An 18308-nucleotide genomic window follows, 5' to 3' on the forward strand; every position below is an offset into this window, starting at 1 on the left:
GGGGGCACTTAATAAACGTAAGGGGCCAAGAGCACAGAAGAGGGACCCGAGAAAAGGAGGATCCAGGCTGCTCTGTGCAAATCCACTGCAACAAAACAGTAAAGTATAACGTTTTTTTTGTTCTTTTCTAAAAATAACAGAGACTTTACAATCACTTTAAAATATAGTAGAGGCTTGAGTGGGGACTTTAAAGGAGAACTTAAAGTTTTTGGATAAAGTTATGAAAGGTTAAAACTTTGTTTTACAGCGTTCTATGTCCCTGCTGGGGAGATTTCCCCTTTCCTGCCAAGAAATAATGGAACGCTCTTCAAAATATGAATGCAACAAACCCATATTAAATATGACATGCTGTATGAACCTGAAATACATACTGTATAGTCACATGTATAGTTCCTTTCCTGAGAGATCTCTGAACTCTATATCACCATTCAGAGCCTGGAAAAGCTGTGGCGAATACTGGCAATTTATTGCTACAACTGTAAATGCTCAGCAAGTATGCTCTGAGTCAAGCCCTGTACACACGATCGGATTTTCCGGGACTGGTCGGGATTCAAGCCATGTATGGGTGGGCTGATTTCGCCCAAGATGATGGATGAACTTGGGTACAACCAGCCTGTTGGATTTTCAAGCAATTAATGCAACTAGAAATAATCTCAGTGGGCCAGATTCAGATAGGTCAGCGGATCTTTAGATCCGCGTAACCTATCTGATTTACGTTACGCCGCCGCAAGTTTTTGAGGCAAGTGCTTTATTCAGAAAGCACTTGCCTGTAAAGTTGCGGCGGCGTATCGTAAATCCCCCGGCGGAATTTAAATTCCGCGGCTAGGGGGCATGTAAAATTTAAATCAGGCGCGTCCCCACGCCGAAAGAACTGCGCATGCGCCGTCCGCTAAATTTCCCAGCGTGCATTGCTCCAAATGACGTCGCTAGGACGTCATTGGTTTCAACGTGAACGTAAATTACGTCCATCCGTATTCGCAAACGACGTAAAAAATTCAAAATTCGACCCGGGAACGACGGCCATACTTGACATAGGATACGCTGCATATAGCAGGGGTAACTATACGCCTAAACGTAAAAAAAAATGTGCCGGGCGGTCGTTCGTTTCTGAATCGGCGTAACTCCTCATTTGCATATTCCTTGCGTAAAAATACGGAAGTGCCACCTAGCGGCCAGCCTGGAATTGCAGCCTAAGATCCGACGGTGTAAGTCACTTACACCTGTCGGATCTTAGGGAGATCTATGCGGAACCTGATTCTATGAATCAGGGCATAGATCCGACCGACGGAACTCAGAGATACGACGGCGTATCCAATCAGCCTTATCAGCTATCTTTTGTAAAACAATTCTATGTAATGGAGATGAAAATAAATGAGGTATATGCAGTCCAAATCAGGAGAGCAGCTTAGGTTGAGAACACTGCTCTTAAAAAGATACAGTAGACCGAGTGTTGTCACCCTAGGACAGGGAGCGTGTTAATAGCAGTATCATCTAGTGGGAGTAAAGGTGAAAAAAAAGCCTGATAGAAGAAGCTACCACATTTAAGGACTAGATCGTTGTAATACATTTTTGTTCTTTTGTTTGGATAGATGTTAAGTTAGCTGCCAACATTAATTCATTGGCATGCATTTTAACTTTTCTGAGGCACCAAAGACAATGGGAAACTACCGTATCTATCGGCGTATAACACGCACCTTCACTTTAAAAGGGAAGTTTTAGGGGAAAAAATATTAAATTTGAAACAAGGAACTTTAAAAAAAAAAAAAAAAAAAATAAGGGTCAGTGCCCATATGCAGCCTGATCAATGCCCATCGATGCAGCCTCACCAGTCCACATCAATGCACCTGCCTCACCATTGCCATCAATGCAGCCTGATTGATGCCCATCTACAGCCTTGGAGGGGACAGGGAGGGGGAGGGACAAGCGCCAACAGATTACATACAGTGAGAATCTCCTACGATAGACAGAACAGTGGTCCAATGGCAGCCCAGGAGATGGGACTTCCTATTACAAAGGTCGCCAAGTAAACAGGAGATTCTCACTGTATGTGATCCAACAGTGCTCGTCCCGTCCCCCTCCGTCCCCTCAGAGGCAGCTAAAATTGAAGTATCAGCGTACACGCACACGCTATTTGCACCCGATTTGCAGGGCGAAAAAGTGACCGTTACACGCCAATAAATACAGTATTTGAAAAGTTGGAGGTTGTGCTCTTTGGCCTTTGTACAAATCTGAAATGGATACAGTTATAACCATATAATGGTAGTGAACAGAAAGTCAAAGCCATAGCCCAACTTTTGCAAAAAAAAAAAAAAAAATTGTATTTCTAAATGCAGTTACATTAATCTCATGATTTACAGTGCATTTACTACTTTTTTGCAACGGAGTATGCAGAGCATTGGAATATTAATATGCTCCTTGACAACGTTGTAATTTTAAACTTTTTTGACAATCTTTGTGAACGTTAACTATTTGTGTGCAAATTTTCAATAAAGAGTATTCTGCTGTGTGTTCCCACTTCCCTTGATGAGGGTATGGACCACATTTTATTTTTATTTTTTTTGAGGATACCTTTCCTTACCTTTTGCCCGTTCTGAATCCTTATTGGTCCATATTGGTGAACTCCATCCTTACGTTGGATGAATCGGAACGCCTACCATTGACCTGACCAGTTGACACTGGCCAAAGGTCCATGCCCTTTCCCTTTTTTGATTATGCAGATCATTGCACCTGTTATCAGTGCACCCTGGGTGTAAAGTACAGGCAAACCTTCACCGCACCCTCAGGTCTGTACAAGTTAAAGACAAAAATCCTATTAAATTTATATGACTAGACCACTACTTGCTTGCTATAAAGTTAAGTGAATAACAAAGTTTTAGTTTCCGTAACAAATTCCAGTACTGAACGGCAGAGATAAGAAATTGAGAAGAGTTATAAAATTCTCAAACATCTTGTTTTTAAGAAAGCCTTTCTATAAAAAAAAAAAAACTGAATGTAGCTAATCCCCGTCTAACTTCTTCTGGTCACACCATGTATCATGAAGAACAGGAAAGTCTGTCACATCACAATCTGTGTGCTCAAAGTCACATGTGACTCACATAATAACTTTAGTATGTAGTTTTCCAAACACTTTAATGCAGGGATGCACATTGGTGAAAAAGCAATTTACAGTATACACAAAGCTGTTTGCAAACAGAACGAATCATTTTTCCTGCAGTCGTAGGACACGAGAAACACCAGAGAGCTTTTCTGACATACAGCTGGCTCCTCTAATTACATCCCAGTCACAACTTCAATTATCCCCTATCAGCCTAGGGCCTGGAGGTCATTCTATCAGCCCCATCATGCTTGGGAATGAAATTTCCAGGGTGAGGCCACCCGACAGCTCGGCCAGAGCACTATCTCTTCTCACGCTGACAGCTAAATTATTTTTTTAAATTGAAAAAGTAAACATGTGGGCTCCGCTCGGCTGATAAGGGTCAAAAATGCTGAGCTACCAGACTAATAAACACCGGGCGCTTGTGATCCTCGCCAAGTGTACTGAGCAAAAATAAATAAATAATAGTATTTCTGGATTTTTTTTATAAATAAAACAAAAGGTGACAAGTTATAGTGTCCTATGAGGAACTAGGCAAGCTCTACCAAATAGGGGATGCCAAGCAAAATACACACTCTAGAGACTGGCTTCTAGAACAGAGTCCCCGTTACCATCATGTATGGCAACTGTATCGTAAAACGCGTGCTTAAATGTGCATTGCCACAAGGCATGGCAATGCACCTGCTCTGTGTGTGGTGCAATGCAGTGCAATTAACTCTGCATTATACAATAAAGCCCAATGCACAACACCTTAAAGCCATTGTAAAAATAAAAAATTAACTTTTTTTCCTCTTGTGGTGCATTGGTAGCCCTTTCCTAAAGGGAATCTGATGCAAGAAAGGGTCTGGTGGGGATCCTGATATAAGACGAGGCTATTATGGGGACGCTGATGTAAGCGAGGTAAGTAAATGGGGACGACTTCTTACTCTTTTTTAAATCATATCACATCAATAATAAAATAAAATCTATGTAAAAGAAAAAAAAAAAAATATTAATTGATTTATATTTTATTATCCATCAATTTAATAGGTCTTTTTTGGCCCATATTTGTAAAATATATACTGTGGCCCTAGTACTAAAATGTTTTGCCTCAAAGGGTAGCTTGTACCAAAAAATTAAGATGGAAAGAGAGAGAGAGAGAGAGAGAGAGAGAGAGAGAGAGAGATACTTGGAAAGAGAGAGAGACTTGGAAAGAGAGAGAGAGAGAGAGAGAGAGAGAGACTTGGAAAGAGAGAGAGAAAATGTTTGATTTATTTTCTGGCAATATGGTTGGAATCTCTGAACTTTTACTGCTGTCTGTATCCCTTTGCTTGGAAGACTCACTCTGTCTTGGTAACAAATAAAAAGAGAAATCCCAAATGTTTGTCACCATAACAGGAGGTAACCTGGAATCTTGGAATTAATTGCCAGAGCTGTTGCAATGTCAACTGTTTAAGAGGGGGGGGAAAAAACAGAATAATCTTAAGAATCTTTCAAGTCAGCTACTAGGTGCGAAAAAAATAAAAAATAAATTGTGGCATTGTGCAAGTTCTCATGTTTAGCAAATAGAGGCGAGCAGGTAAGGAAGACGGAAAACGCCTTCTGTACCACCTTCAAAAAAAGTCATACAAGGCGTTTAAAAAGTATGACTACACAACTCCCTGCAGGGTTTGCTGGTGCTCCATAGACATAGTCATAGTGTTGTGTGGTAATTTAGGATCTAGGGGCAACTCCTTATAGCTGGCAAGATACAAAGCAGATTTTTGATCACTATGGATTGTGGAGCATAGCTGTCTAAAACACAATTTAAAATTACCTTTCATAATACCATAAAACCTTCATAATTCAGAACTAGCTGCTTTATTAATAGCTGATGTGATATTACTGTAAGCCTTTTACTGCACGTACACGCTAAACAGTGAGGTAGTCAAAAGGAGCTACCTTCTTTAATGGAATAAAGCTGGAAAAAAAATATATCGAAATTCGACCGGTTCAGTTGAATTTCAATTTGTGTGTAGCCTTCTTTGTTCAACAGAAGCCAATCCTTAAAAATACAGGGGTAAAGGAGTTGAAAAGGCAAAAGTTTTTTTTTAATTTTAATGCATTCTTAGCCAATCAGCGGAGAGAGGGAGAATGGCCAGGATAGGGCTCCGTGCCTGAATGGATACACGGAGCTCAGACTCATCTTGGGTGCCCCCATAGCAAGCTGCTGGTCTATGTGGGGCACTCGTCAGGAGGGAGGGGCCAGGAGCAGCAAAGTGGGACCCAAGAAGAGGAGGATCTGGGTTGCTCTGTGCAAAACTATCCGCACAGAGGAGGCAAGTATAACATGTTTGTTTGGGTTTTTTAAAGCAAGACTTTACAATCACTTTAATGTCCCTTACTGCACATGATAGAGACTCTGCCCAAATATTGAAGCTTCAGGCAGAGCAGGTTGTAAGGCAAGTATAGAGCCTGCACAGTGCATCCCTAAGCATAGCAGTTTATCCTTTTAGTGCACGGGGGCCCTATTGCAAGGGCGATTTTTTTTTTAATTTGTGGAGGTTGGGATTTAAAATAAATGCATCTTGTATAATTTACCTTTTTCATCAGATCTCGTGCTTTGGACTCGCTCATTTCAACCTTCTTCTTATCAATCAAATGATCTGAAATAAAACAAAACTACAATAAAGGGATATGCTGGACAAACATGCGTGTGGTTCAAGGTTTACACGATTAGGTAACCCATCAGGCCGAGCTTCATTTTCTGCAAATATAAGCTTACAGAAAATAAAAATAAAACACATATGTACCGGTAATTGTTTAGTATAAATAGGTCAGCAAAAAAATGGTTTTATTTTATTAATTCCTAAATAATAAAAACAAATCTTGGGGTCCCCATTCTAAGCCTAATCGATCTAACCTGTAAATGAAATATGTCTATATTTACCTATTCTGAAGCTTCTCCGGTCACATGACCAGCTTCTGTGTAGAGGAGGGACAGCCAACAACCTATGCCCCATAGTAAGCCTTTGGGTGATGTCAACGCCTAGGCTCTGCAGCAGATGTCAGCCATCTCTACAGTGAAGCTAGCACTGGAGAGATCAGGTGATCAGATTGGATCAACTTCAGAATAGGTAAGTACAGACATCTTTGCTTTTACAGGGCAGATAGAATAGGCTTAGAATGGGGATGGGAGTAAATGTAAGCCTAGTTAGGTTTTAACTTGTCTTTCACTTTAAATGCCCACTTCAAGATAAAATCACCCAGCAGGCTTTATAATCCCTACCCAAAACACTCCGCACCTGAGCCTTTTCTTCTTTTGTTTGCTTCCTGCACATGGCCTCCTTTGGGTGTCCAGGACACTGTTTCTGTGGTGTGGACAGTCCCTAATAGATGCCCAACTGCAGAGTCCGCTCAGGATTGAGAGGAAGGCTGATGTCTGCAGAGGGGAGTAGGGGAGACCGAGGGTCTCAGAGGGCCATCACAGCGCTGGAAACTTAGTTGGTATGGGATCTGCACAAGGGACAGGGATGTGTATAGCTGGCTTCAAAAGGAAAGCAAAACACTAAGCCTGGCAGGATGGGTTAGAGGACAGTGAGAGGGAGGGGGATTGTGAGAAGATCCATTTTGTCCAGAGTGCAGCTTTAAAAGCTTTAGATTATACTTCTACCTACAAAAGGACTGGACACTGTCAAAGAAAGGAAAAAAAACAGTAGGACAGCCCAAGATAACTCCTCCTACCTGCATGTCTCAGTTTTGTAGCAAAGTATTACCGAAAGCATGATCAAAATAAAGATGTAATGCCCGATGTACTCCAAGAAATTAGTTTTAAATACAGAAAGCCTAGCTCATCTATGAAGGGATACGGGACTGCTCAACCCCTTGGGATGTCCAACAGCAGTCCAATTGAGTGGTGGGCAAGACAGCAAACATCCACTAACCAGCCAAATGTAAAAAGGAACTGTGCATATCAAAAGGACCTTAAGCCTGAAGCTGGCATAAGAGGAGGATGAAACGTAGAGAACGTGTGAGCAGAAAACATACAAATCTGGGAAACTGCTGGCTGATGTTGAAAAGCTCAAAAGGAAGAGAGGGCAGACTAAAAGCAGAGTACATAATGACTTCAGGCTGTAACTGAATCATCAGTATGCACGCTGCAAGTAGCCCATGACCCACTGGTGAAAATTGAGCTAAAGGCATGCAGAAACAACGGTCAATGCATAAACCAGTGCCCAAAAGTCACTTCCACAATAGCAGGGTCCAGATGCAGTATGACACAAAGGTCAGGCTGAAGACGACCACACCAGATATCCGACAATCAGAAGGGATGCCTGCAGCAGTGGTTTACAGAAGAGTCTTGACTACAGAAAAAGATAGCAATATGCAGTAGGTTAGTACTTACAACAGCAGAGCAGAAGAAAATACTTCCATTCTCATAGGACACTAGCAAAAAAAAAAAATGGTAGAAAGAGGAGCTGGTTTACATTTTTTTTGTATACCAGTGTCCAATTCTTCTGTAGGCAGCAGTATAAACCTAAGTCCCTCGAGACGAGAGAGAAAAACTGTGTGCCTTTAGAAGAGAGGGCCATTTAATTTCATTCTATTCACTCCATGTTAAAAAGACATAAAAATCCTACGAGGCGCTGAGTAATGTTTTGTATAGGGGTGTCAGAGCCCCCTATCCTCTCACACCCTCCATGAGGGCGGTAATCAGGGCTTGGCAACTATTGGTCTGTACACTTCAAAGGGACCCTCACACTAAATCTCCAGACACCCCCCTGTGGCTCAACCCACATTTACCAGAGTTGGACTATCCCAGACCCAGAATTTTGGGCAACTAGGGGTATCAAAAACCTGGAACATATTTGTGTTAGTGGCTCCCTTCTGACCTTTGATTCCTTCAAGGAGAAATTCGGGCTCACTAACCGACAATTCTTTCTATTTCTTCAAATTCGCCATGCCTTCGCTGCCCAATTTGGTTCCACCCCCGGTACTTCTCCTCCGGTCTAACCTTGAATCCACATTAAGGGTTACTCCTCTGGTCAAATCCACCTCTACCATTTACAAAGCTTTATTGCCTTCAGTCCACTTTGGTCTGGGGGACTTGCTCTCTAGGTGGCAGGGCGAGGTCCCGGATCTGGATTCAGAGAACTGGGAGGACGTCTCGGAATATCCTTTCTTACAACTCGTTTCTGTTAGAGATCGGTTGATACAATTCAAACTGCTTCATAGAATCTATTTGTAACCCCAAAGATAATCCAAAATTTACCCGAATTCCTCCTCCAACTGATGGAAGTGTGATATGGCAAATGCCGACTTCAACCATATGTTGTGGTCCTGTCCCAGAATCCAGCACTTCTGGGCGTAGGTCACGACCTTCATTGAAACCTTGACCTTGATTCATGTTCCCCTGAATGTATCAGTCTGTGTGGTTGGTCTGGTGAGCCCCTTGGCCCACCGCCGAGCAACCAGAGCGCTAATAGGACTTCTATTGTTTTACGCCAGGAAGGTTCTACTCATTAAAGGGAAACAAACGGAAGTACCTTCTTTGAATACATGGAAATTGCTGATCAACTCGGCGGTGCCACTGTACAAAGAGGCCTATCTCGCCAGATGCTGCCCAGCTAAGTTTGACAAAATTTGGAGAGTATGGGTCGATTCAGACACTATGAACGCAACAAATTAGGCGTTGTTCCCGTTGACTGTCTTTCTCAACTAGCAGTTTTGTAGGAGTGAGGCCCTTGTTTTGATGTTATCTGACGGTTCTCCTAACTGCACTATCCTCAACCTCAGCAGCTCTTCCTGATGTGGTCGCATGAAATGCATGACATGCTATCCTCTCTCTATCCTCCTAATCTTGATGACAAGAGTAGTTAAGTTGTAGTAACACAGGGCTCGACAAATCCCGGTCGCCAGGGCGACTAGAAATAGCATCCTGGCGACTTGGCTTGGAAGGTGGGCAAAAATGTTTTTAATTTTTTTTGTGAAGTCCCCAGCTCTTCCTTGTGTGAGCTGGCGCCATCTGGTTGTGGCCGTTGGTATTACAAGTTAAGCATTACAAGTTAAACAGCAATTCTAATGTAATTTTTCAATATTTTCACTGCCATCTTCTTCCCTCTAATTAGAACCCCCAAACATTATATATATTTTTTATCCTAACACCCTAGAGAATAAAATGGCGATAGTTGCAATACTTTCTGTCACGCTGTATTTGCGCAGCGGTCTTACAAGCAAACTTTTTTGGGGAAAAAATACACTTTTTTTAATAAAAAAAAATAAGACAACAGTAAAGTTATCCCCATTTTTTGTAATATTATGAAAGATAATGTTACGCCGAGTAAATTCATACCCAACATGTCACGCTTCAAAATTGCGTCCGCTCGTGGAATGCCGACAAACTTTTACCCTTTAAAATCTTCATAGGCGACGTTTAAAAAAATCTACAGGTTGCAGGTTTTGAGTTAGAGGAGGTCTAGAGCTAGAATTATTGCTCTCGCTCTAACGATCGCGGCGATACCTCACATGTGTGGTTTGAACACCGTTTACATATGCGGGCGCTGCTCACGTATGAGTTCGCTTCTGCGCGCAAACTCGTCGGGACGGGGTGCGTTTTTTGGCTCCTAACTTTTTTAGCTGGCTCCTAGATTCCAAGCAAATTTGTCAAACCCTGTAGTAACACTATAGATGTGATAGATGTATAGGACTGTTTTATTGGTTGTTACTTCAGCCGGGGTATGCCCAGAGGCTGTATTATGTAACCTTTGTTTTTTGTGTGTCTTTTTTTCATGCAAAATCAATAAAAAGTATTTTCAAGAAAAAAAAAAAAAAAAAAAACATAAAAAGATCCTTAAAAACCAAATGAATAACTTTTTGAATAAGATGATGCAGAATGGAAGTATTCTATGACCAGCCCACTGTGTATATAAAAGACAGATCGATCTTAATCCTAATGGCCCCCTTGGACTGATTTGTTGCATTTAACATGTCTTGCCTTTTGTCCGTCTTCTTTTCACAGATACAGGTGAAACTCGAAAAATTTGAATATTGTGCAAAAAGTTCATTTATTTCACTAATGCAACTTAAAAGGTGAAACTAATGTGAGATAGACTCATTACATGCAAACAAGATAGTTCAAACCGTGATTTGTCATAATTGTGATTATGGCTTACAGCTCATGAAAACCCCAAATCCACAATCTCAGAAAATTTGAATATTACATGCAATCAATAAAACAAGGATTGTACATAGAACAATATCGGACCTCTGAAAAGAATAAGCATGCATCTGTACGTAGTACTTGGTTTGGGCCCCTTTTGCAGCAATAACTGCCTCAATGCGGTGTGGCATGGAAGCCATCAGCCTGTGGCACTGCTGAGGTGTTATGGAAGACCAGGATGCTTCAATTGTGGCCTTCAGCTCTTCTGCATTGTTCGGTCTTAAGTCTCTCATCTTTCTCTTGGCAATGCCCCATAGATTCTCTATGGGGTTCAGGTCAGGCGAGTTTGCTGGCCAATCAAGCACAGTAATCCCACGGTCATTGAACTGAGTTTTGGTGCTTTTGGCAGTGTGGGCAGGTGCCAAGTCCCGTTGGAAAATGAAGTCAGCATGCTCATAGAGCTCGTCTGTGGAAGGCAGCATGAAGTGCTCCAAAATCTCCTGGTAGACGGCTGTGTTGACCCTGGACTTAATAAAGCACATTTGACCAACACCAGCAGATGACATGGCTCCCCAAATCAGCACATACTGTGGAAACTTCACACTGGACTTCAAGCATATTGCAGTGTGTGCCTCTCCTCTCCATTCTTCCTCCATACTCTGGGTCCTTAATTGGTTTCCAAATGAGATGCAAAATTTGCTCTCATCAGAAAAGAGGACTTTGGACCACTGAGCAACAAACTGGGTCTGGTTTTCTTTAGCCCAGGTAAGACACTTCTGACGTTATTTGTTGTTCAGGAGTGGCTTGACAAGAGAAATACGACATTTGAAGCGCATGTCCAGGATCCACCTGTGTGTGGTGGCTCTTGACGCACTGACTCCAGCCTCCACTCCTTGTGAAAGTCCCCAACACTTTTGAATGTCCTTCGATACAGCACTTTGGGAACATCCAACTTATTTGCAATACCTTTTGAGGCTTTCCCTCGTTATGGAGGGTGTCAATGGCGGTTTTCTGCACAACCGTCAGGTCAGCAGTCTTTCCCATGATTGTGATGCCTACTGAATCAGACTGAGAGACCATTTAAAGCAGAGTTCCAGCCTTTTTTGATGTTTATTAAAAGTCAGCAGCTACAAAAAGCATAGCTGCTGGCTTTTAATAAACATACACTTACCTGCTCCACTGTCGAGCGAAGCCCTGCTCCTCTCCTCTGCCCCCTCTCTGCCGGCGCCTCCATCCTAACTGTGGGCACCCAGCCTTGACATTTTTCGGCTTCACAGCCGGGCACTCACTGCGCATGCGCGAGCGGCGCTACACGATTGGACAGGCGATCGCCTGGGACGGGTCACGTGTCCCAGGCGATCGCCTACAGGGAGGGGCCGCCAAAAGGCGATATAACTTATCGCCTTAGCGGGCCCTGGGCGGAAGAAGGAAGTGGGACAGGAAGTCCCACGCCTCCTGAAGCCCCCACTCCACCACCAAAAAAATGACATGCCAAATGTGGCATGTAAGGGGGTGAGGAGTGGATTAAGCGGAAGTTCCACTTTTGGGTGGAACTCCGCTTTAAAGGCTCAGGAACCCTTTGCAGGTGTTATGGCTTAATTGGCTGATTAGAGTGGGACACTTTGCACCTAAAATATTGTACCTTTTCACAATATTCTAATTTTCTGAGATTGTGGATTTGGGGTTTTCATGAGCTGTAAGCCATGATCAACACAATTATGACAAACCACGGCTTGAAATATCTTGCTTTGCAGTCCACATCTCATAAGTTTCACCGTTTAAGTTGCATTAGTGAAATAAATGAGCTTTTGCATGGTATTCAAATTTTTCGAGTTTCACCTGTATGGCTGCCAATACATAACAAAGGAACTAAAATCCAACGGGCACATACATTTATTCAAACAGAGAAGCACAGGAGTGTTACTGGTTTAACATGCTTTCGTGCCATTAAGGTGAAGTTAGAGGCCAATCAAGCATTGTTTGGAACAATCATTTTAGTAAGCAGAGGAAAATTATATTATATACACACAAAAAATGTTCTGAGGGAAAAAGGCTAAAAAGATTAAAGATGATAAACTTAACTATTTTAATTTAGTTTAACTTTGAATTAAATGGTAATGTATAATGTACCTTGGTCTCAGTCAGTCAATCTACATCTACATTAGTATAACTCTATACTAAAAACTAAGTTTCCAGTAGAGAACTGTTATACTCATGTACAATACACCTCACCCATTCATCCTGTCAGATCACATTCTCTCTCTTTAAAAACCCTTCAAAATTACTCCATTCAATACTCCCTACTTGAATTAATAAACTGATGTCTGCAATCTGCATTCCAATCGCAAAAGCCAGGCTTGATTACCATCATTCATCTCAAGATTCAGTCACCATTCACCCTTGCTCATTTTCTATCAATCTCATCTTTATGTAACACAGAAGATCCTCATCTAACCTTCACTGCTTATTTTCTACATTTTTAGTCTTTTTATTCCAAAACTACAGGGCAACCAGAGCCTACCCAAAAGGGAACAAGAAATATAGAATTCCAAATCTGTTCAGCAGTTGTGACAGTGATCATACGAGTTTAGCTTCCGAGTTCTTGGGAACAACTTTACCAAGGACGCAGCTGTGTTTTATAGGGAATGCATTGTGATTTTGTACATACTGTACATTATGGATTTAGGTTCGATTAGCTGGTGGATTGAAGTGGGTATTATTTTAGTGAAAACCCCCTGGTAATCTCCAGAGGGAAGGGATTCCCAAAACTGCTGAAAATACTCGCCTATCTGGTGTTTAACTGGGAAACAAGTGTTCCTAATGCAATACGATTGTATGTTATGGTACTCTATATACATGGTGAGTGGACCTAAATAATGTGGGATATAATTACTACCTCAGGGTATCCCTCCCAAACAAGCAAGGAATTTTAAAGTTTTAAACAATCTTTAAGGCTATATTCACACACTGCAGTGTAAGACACTGATCACTGCAAGGACACCCAGAAAACAATTGTTTTCTGTGTGTCCCATTATCTGCAATGCAGCCCGCAGCATGTAGGGGGGAGTAGGAGGTGATCAAATTGTCATTGTTCGAAAGCGCTAGAGTCGATTGGGGAAATCAGGTGATTTTCTTTGTTGCAACCATGAAAATTGCACCACCTATGGCCTGGACAAGTGTTTTCTACAGGTAGGGGTGAATCTAGGGAAGCTATTCAAAGGAATAAGGGCTTCAAGGCAAAATGCATACATAGCACATCATGTTTATAAAATGCACATCATGTTTATAAAATGAACAGGGGCATAGGATCCCTGTGTGCTTCCATCTGTATAAAGCCCTATTCCTAAAAAACAAGTCTTGCACATCACTTATTTTTTAGGTGTTTGTGTGTACGAGGCTTTAGACTGATGGCCTTTAAAATTGATGTTTCTGCAGTTCTAATCTTCTTTTATAACCGTCTTTAAAAAAGAAAAAAAAATGGCAAACACTTTTTTTACTTACCAATCAAACCCTCTATATCTAGGCTTACACGTCGACATTTAAAGTCTGGATCAGCTCCATTTTTGTGCAGGATTACCTGAGACACCATCTCATCGACCAGCTTATAGTACTGTGGCCTAAAAAGAAAAAAGGGAAAACAAATATTGCAGCAAGTTGTAGACTTGTATGAATTCCACTTTCTGAAAATAAGAAAAGGTGTGGCAAAAAACGTAAAACATGACATTTCAGGAGATAGATTTTTCTGTACACAGAAAAACCTACAGTAGTAAACATTAATATAAAAAAAGGGGGGGGGGGGACGCAAAGGCATAAATAATAAAACGAAGTACCGTAAATCCAGGATCTCTATCCACATAAAAAAATAAGCTTTACTGAAAAGACATCCTAAAACACTGCATCTCAGACATTGGGGGTTATTTATTTACGAAAGAAAAATCCACTTTGCATACAAGTGCACTTGGAAGTGCAGTCACTAAATCTGAGGGGGACATGCAAGGCAAATAAAAAAACAATTTTAGCTTGCACATGACTGGATGATAAAAATCAGCAGAGCTTCCCCTCATTTCAGATCTTCCCCTCAGATCTACAGCGACTGCACTTCCAAGTGCACTTGTAGGGCAAAGAGGATTTACCTTCCCTAAATAACCCCCACTGTGTTCCTTCTCCAGCGAACATGACACAAAAATAGGATTTTAGTACTCTTGTAAAATCCTTTTCTTAGAATCCATTGAGGAACACAGGAAGTCTTAAACCTTCGGGTTATATACAGGAGAAATAGACAAAAAATACAGAAGGGCAGCCCAAGGTAATCCACCTTCAACTATCAGAATGCATAACATAGAAAAATGACAGAATAAAAGATTGGGTGGTCCAGTGAGTCTGCCCAGCAGAGCCTGCCATTTTTTTTGTGAATATATATTATTTTATAAACACGCACACACGATATAAAAAGTCTACACATCCCTGTTAACCACTTCCCCAACCACATATAGACATATGATGTCCCCAGGAGGGATCTCCCATCCTGGGCGGGCGTCATACGATGCCCCCGGCTTCCCTCGCGGTATAGGGGGCATGCGCGTGCCATGTCACAAGGAGCAGATGGGCATACTTGGTGGCCGTGATGTCCGCTCGGCATTCGCGATCGCTCGTTACAGAGCAGGCCTGTGGATCTGTTAACACACAAAACCACGTCCTGTCAGGGGAGAGGAAACCGATTGTGTGTTCCTAGTACAGAGGACCACCTATCGGTCACCTCCCCTTGTCAGTCCCCTTCCCCTACAGTTAGAATCACTCCCTAGGGAACACATTTAACCCCTTGATCGCCCCCTAGTGTTAACCCCTTCCCTGCCAGCGACATTTATACAGTAATCGGTGCAATTTTATAGCACCGATCACTGTATAAATGAATGGTCCCAAAATAGTGTCAAAAGTGTCCGATATGTCCGCTGCAATGTCACAGTCACAATAATAAAATAACATTTAAAAAAAAAAAAAAAAAAAAAAAAAAAAATCGCAGATCGCCGCCATTACTAGTAAAATAAAACACACACACACACACACACACACACACATAAAAATGCCATAAATCTATACCCTATTTTGTAGGCGCTACAATCTTTTGCGCAAACCAATCAATATACGCTTATTGCAATTTTACCAAAAATATGAAACTAAGGAAATAACGTTTTTTTATATATTTTTTTGGGGGATATTTATTATAGCAAAAAGTAAAAAATAGTGTTTTTTCAAAGTTGTCATTTGTTTTTTCGTTTATAACTCAAAAAATAAAAAAAAAATAAAAACACGCATAGGTGATCAAGTACCACTAAAATAAAGCTCTATTTGTGGGGGAAAATGTATTAGGTTCCAGTGTTGCATGACTGCGCAATTGTCATTCAAAATGTTACAGCACACAAAACTGAAAATTGGCCTGGGCAGGAAGGGGGTGAAAATGCCCTGTATTGAAGTGTTTAAAATGTCAGGTTTCTGAGCAATGAGACAAAGATAAATTATTTCAGAACTTTTTTCCACCTTTAATGTGACCCATAAACTGTACAACTCAATTAAAAAACAAACAGATCTTTTATTGGGAAGTAAAATAAAAATAAATGTGGTTGCATAAGTGTGCACACCCTCTTATAACTGGGGAGGTAGCCGTTTTCAGAATTGGGCAATCACGTTCAGGCTGGGTTCACACTATAGTACACTACAGTAGTACGACTTTCATCCTATCTGTCCTACATCCATCCTACTTTCATGAACAGGGTACCACTTTTATCCGACTTTGTACAAGTCTGACTTGTTCTTTGACCAATCAAAACAATCCCAGAGTGAGATAAATTCCTTTTACTGCTGCTGTAATCACATGTCGGATGTCAAAAGTCGGATGGTAAGGACAAGGCTCCTACTTTGGCCTGACTTCAATGATATTCAATGGGCTGAAGTAGGATCAATGTCGGACCAAAGTAGTACAGGGAGCATTTTCAAAGTCGGACCAGTTAAAGGGGTTGTAAAGGAAACATTTTTTTTTCATAATAAGCATCCTTTACCTGCAGACATTACTCTTTTCACTTCCTCGTTTTTGCTCAGAAGTTGCTCTATTTCTTCTCTGTTCTGTTCACTTCCTGCTTGTCTGATTGTTACTCACCACCGTGAAGGGAGGCTTTACTGTGGTGGTCAGTGACGTGCTTGCCCCCTCCTAGGAACTACATCTGTGTGTCAGGACGCTCTCTATGTGTTAGAGACTTCAAGGAGGTGTGAATTACTGGGCGTGCCGCAATGCATACTGGGAAATGTAGTTCTTACATGAACGAGCGCCGCAAACCAGGAAGTGAATGAGAGAACAGAAACTAGAATGCCGGAGGTGATATAGATGAAGGAATTTAATAGGTATTTTTTTTTTTTTTTTTTAACAGAATCATTACACTATTCTGTCTGTCTACCTTGCAGACATTAATTTTAGGCACATTTTTTTTTTCCTTTACAACTCCTTTAAGACGGCTCTCATAGGGAAACATTGATTTTCACACGTCATGCGACATGAGCTCACAGTGTCGGAGCGTTGTCGGACAAGTGTGAACCCGGCCTAAAATGCATTTTAAATAGGAGTCAGTACACACCTGCCAGCATTTAAAGTAGAGGTCGACCGATATAATCGGCATGCCGATATATCGGCCGATATTTGGCCGTTTTGGAGAAATCGGCATCGGCCGATTTTCATCCAAATTAGGCCGATATTTAACATGGCCGTTAGCGGAGTCGCGGATTGCCGCTGCGGTCACAGCATCAGGAAAGGCCGCGGCTTCGGCCTAGCTCCGGCCATCTTGGTACACCCAGCGCGGCGGCCCTCCCCTCTGTTTACACCCAGAGGAGGAGGGGCCCGCTTGCTGTCATCTGCTGACTTTTTTTTTTTTTTTTTTTTAATTTAGGAAGTCGGCAGCGGGCCCGTGCTGCATTCTGGGGCTTGTAGGCAGAGGCAGGGCGCGCAGCAGTCAGGGGACTTTTTTTTTTCCCCAGAGTGAAGGATGTTGTCAGCGGCGGCCGCTGATAGGCTGTTACCGGCCCGCTCTGCATTCTGGGGATTGTAGGCAGAGGCGGGGCAGCACGTCAGGGACGAATGGAGTCTTGTGCTAGGCTGGTGGGCATTGATAAATGACTGACATTGGGCTGTACTGGTGGGCACTGGTTGGCACTGATGAGGTGACGCACTGGTTGGCACTAATGTGGCGACGCACTGGTTGGCACTAATGTGGCGACGCACTGGTTGGCACTAATGTGGCGACGCACTGGTTGGCACTAATGTGGCGACGCACTGGTTGGCACTAATGTGGTGGCACTGATGGGCTGCACTGGTGGGCACTGACAGGCTGCACCCCACCTCTCCACCCTAAACAATTATCTCCTCCCCACCTCTCCACCCTAGGTTTTTTGATGAGAAAAAAAAAAAATCGGCCTAAATTATCGGCCGCAAAAATCGGCAACACATATCGGCCATCGGCCGCCCGATTTCCAAATATCGGCATCGGCCAGAGAAAAACCCATATCGGTCGACCTCTAATTTAAAGTGCCTCTGATTAACCTCAAATAAAGTTCAGCTGTTCTAGTAGGTCTTTATGGACATTTTCTTAGTCGCATAAGCAAAAGCCATGGTCTGCAGAGAGCTTAAAAAGCATCAGAGGGATCTCATTGTTAAAAGGGATCAGTCAGGAGAAGGGTACAAAAGAATTTCCAAGGGGTTAGATATACCATGAAACACAGTGAAGACCATCATCACCAAGTGGAGAAAATATGGCACAGCAATGACATTGCCAAGAGCTGGATGTCCTCCAAAATGTATGAAAAGATGCAAAGAAAACTGGTCAGGGAGGCTGCCAAGAGGCCTACAGCAACATTGAAGGAGCTGCAGGAAAATATGGCAAGTACTGGCTGTGTGGTACATGTGACAACAATCTCCTGTATTCTTCATATGTCTAGGGTAGAGTGGCAAGACCTAAGCCTTTTCTTACAAAGAAAGGCATCCAAGTCTGGCTAAATTTTGCAAAAACACATCTAAAGTCTCCCAAAAGCATGTGGGAAAAATAGGATTTATACGTC

At 42.2% G+C, this 18308-nt stretch overlaps 1 protein-coding gene across 2 annotated transcripts in view; it reads right to left on the reverse strand.

Annotated features, from left to right (window-relative positions):
- DIAPH1 (diaphanous related formin 1) overlaps positions 1–18308 on the reverse strand; it is a 423627-nt gene that overhangs the window by 236259 nt on the left and 169060 nt on the right. For both annotated transcript variants that reach the window (XM_040344879.1, XM_040344880.1), the window contains exons 13-14: positions 13713–13828; positions 5654–5718 (exon numbers count right to left, since the gene is read on the reverse strand). In XM_040344879.1, coding sequence (XP_040200813.1) covers positions 5654–5718; positions 13713–13828 — 181 coding nt within the window. The remainder of the gene's footprint in view (positions 1–5653; positions 5719–13712; positions 13829–18308) is intronic.

This window comes from Rana temporaria, chromosome 3 (genome assembly GCF_905171775.1).
Source record: "Rana temporaria chromosome 3, aRanTem1.1, whole genome shotgun sequence".
Lineage (NCBI taxonomy): Eukaryota > Metazoa > Chordata > Amphibia > Anura > Ranidae > Rana > Rana temporaria.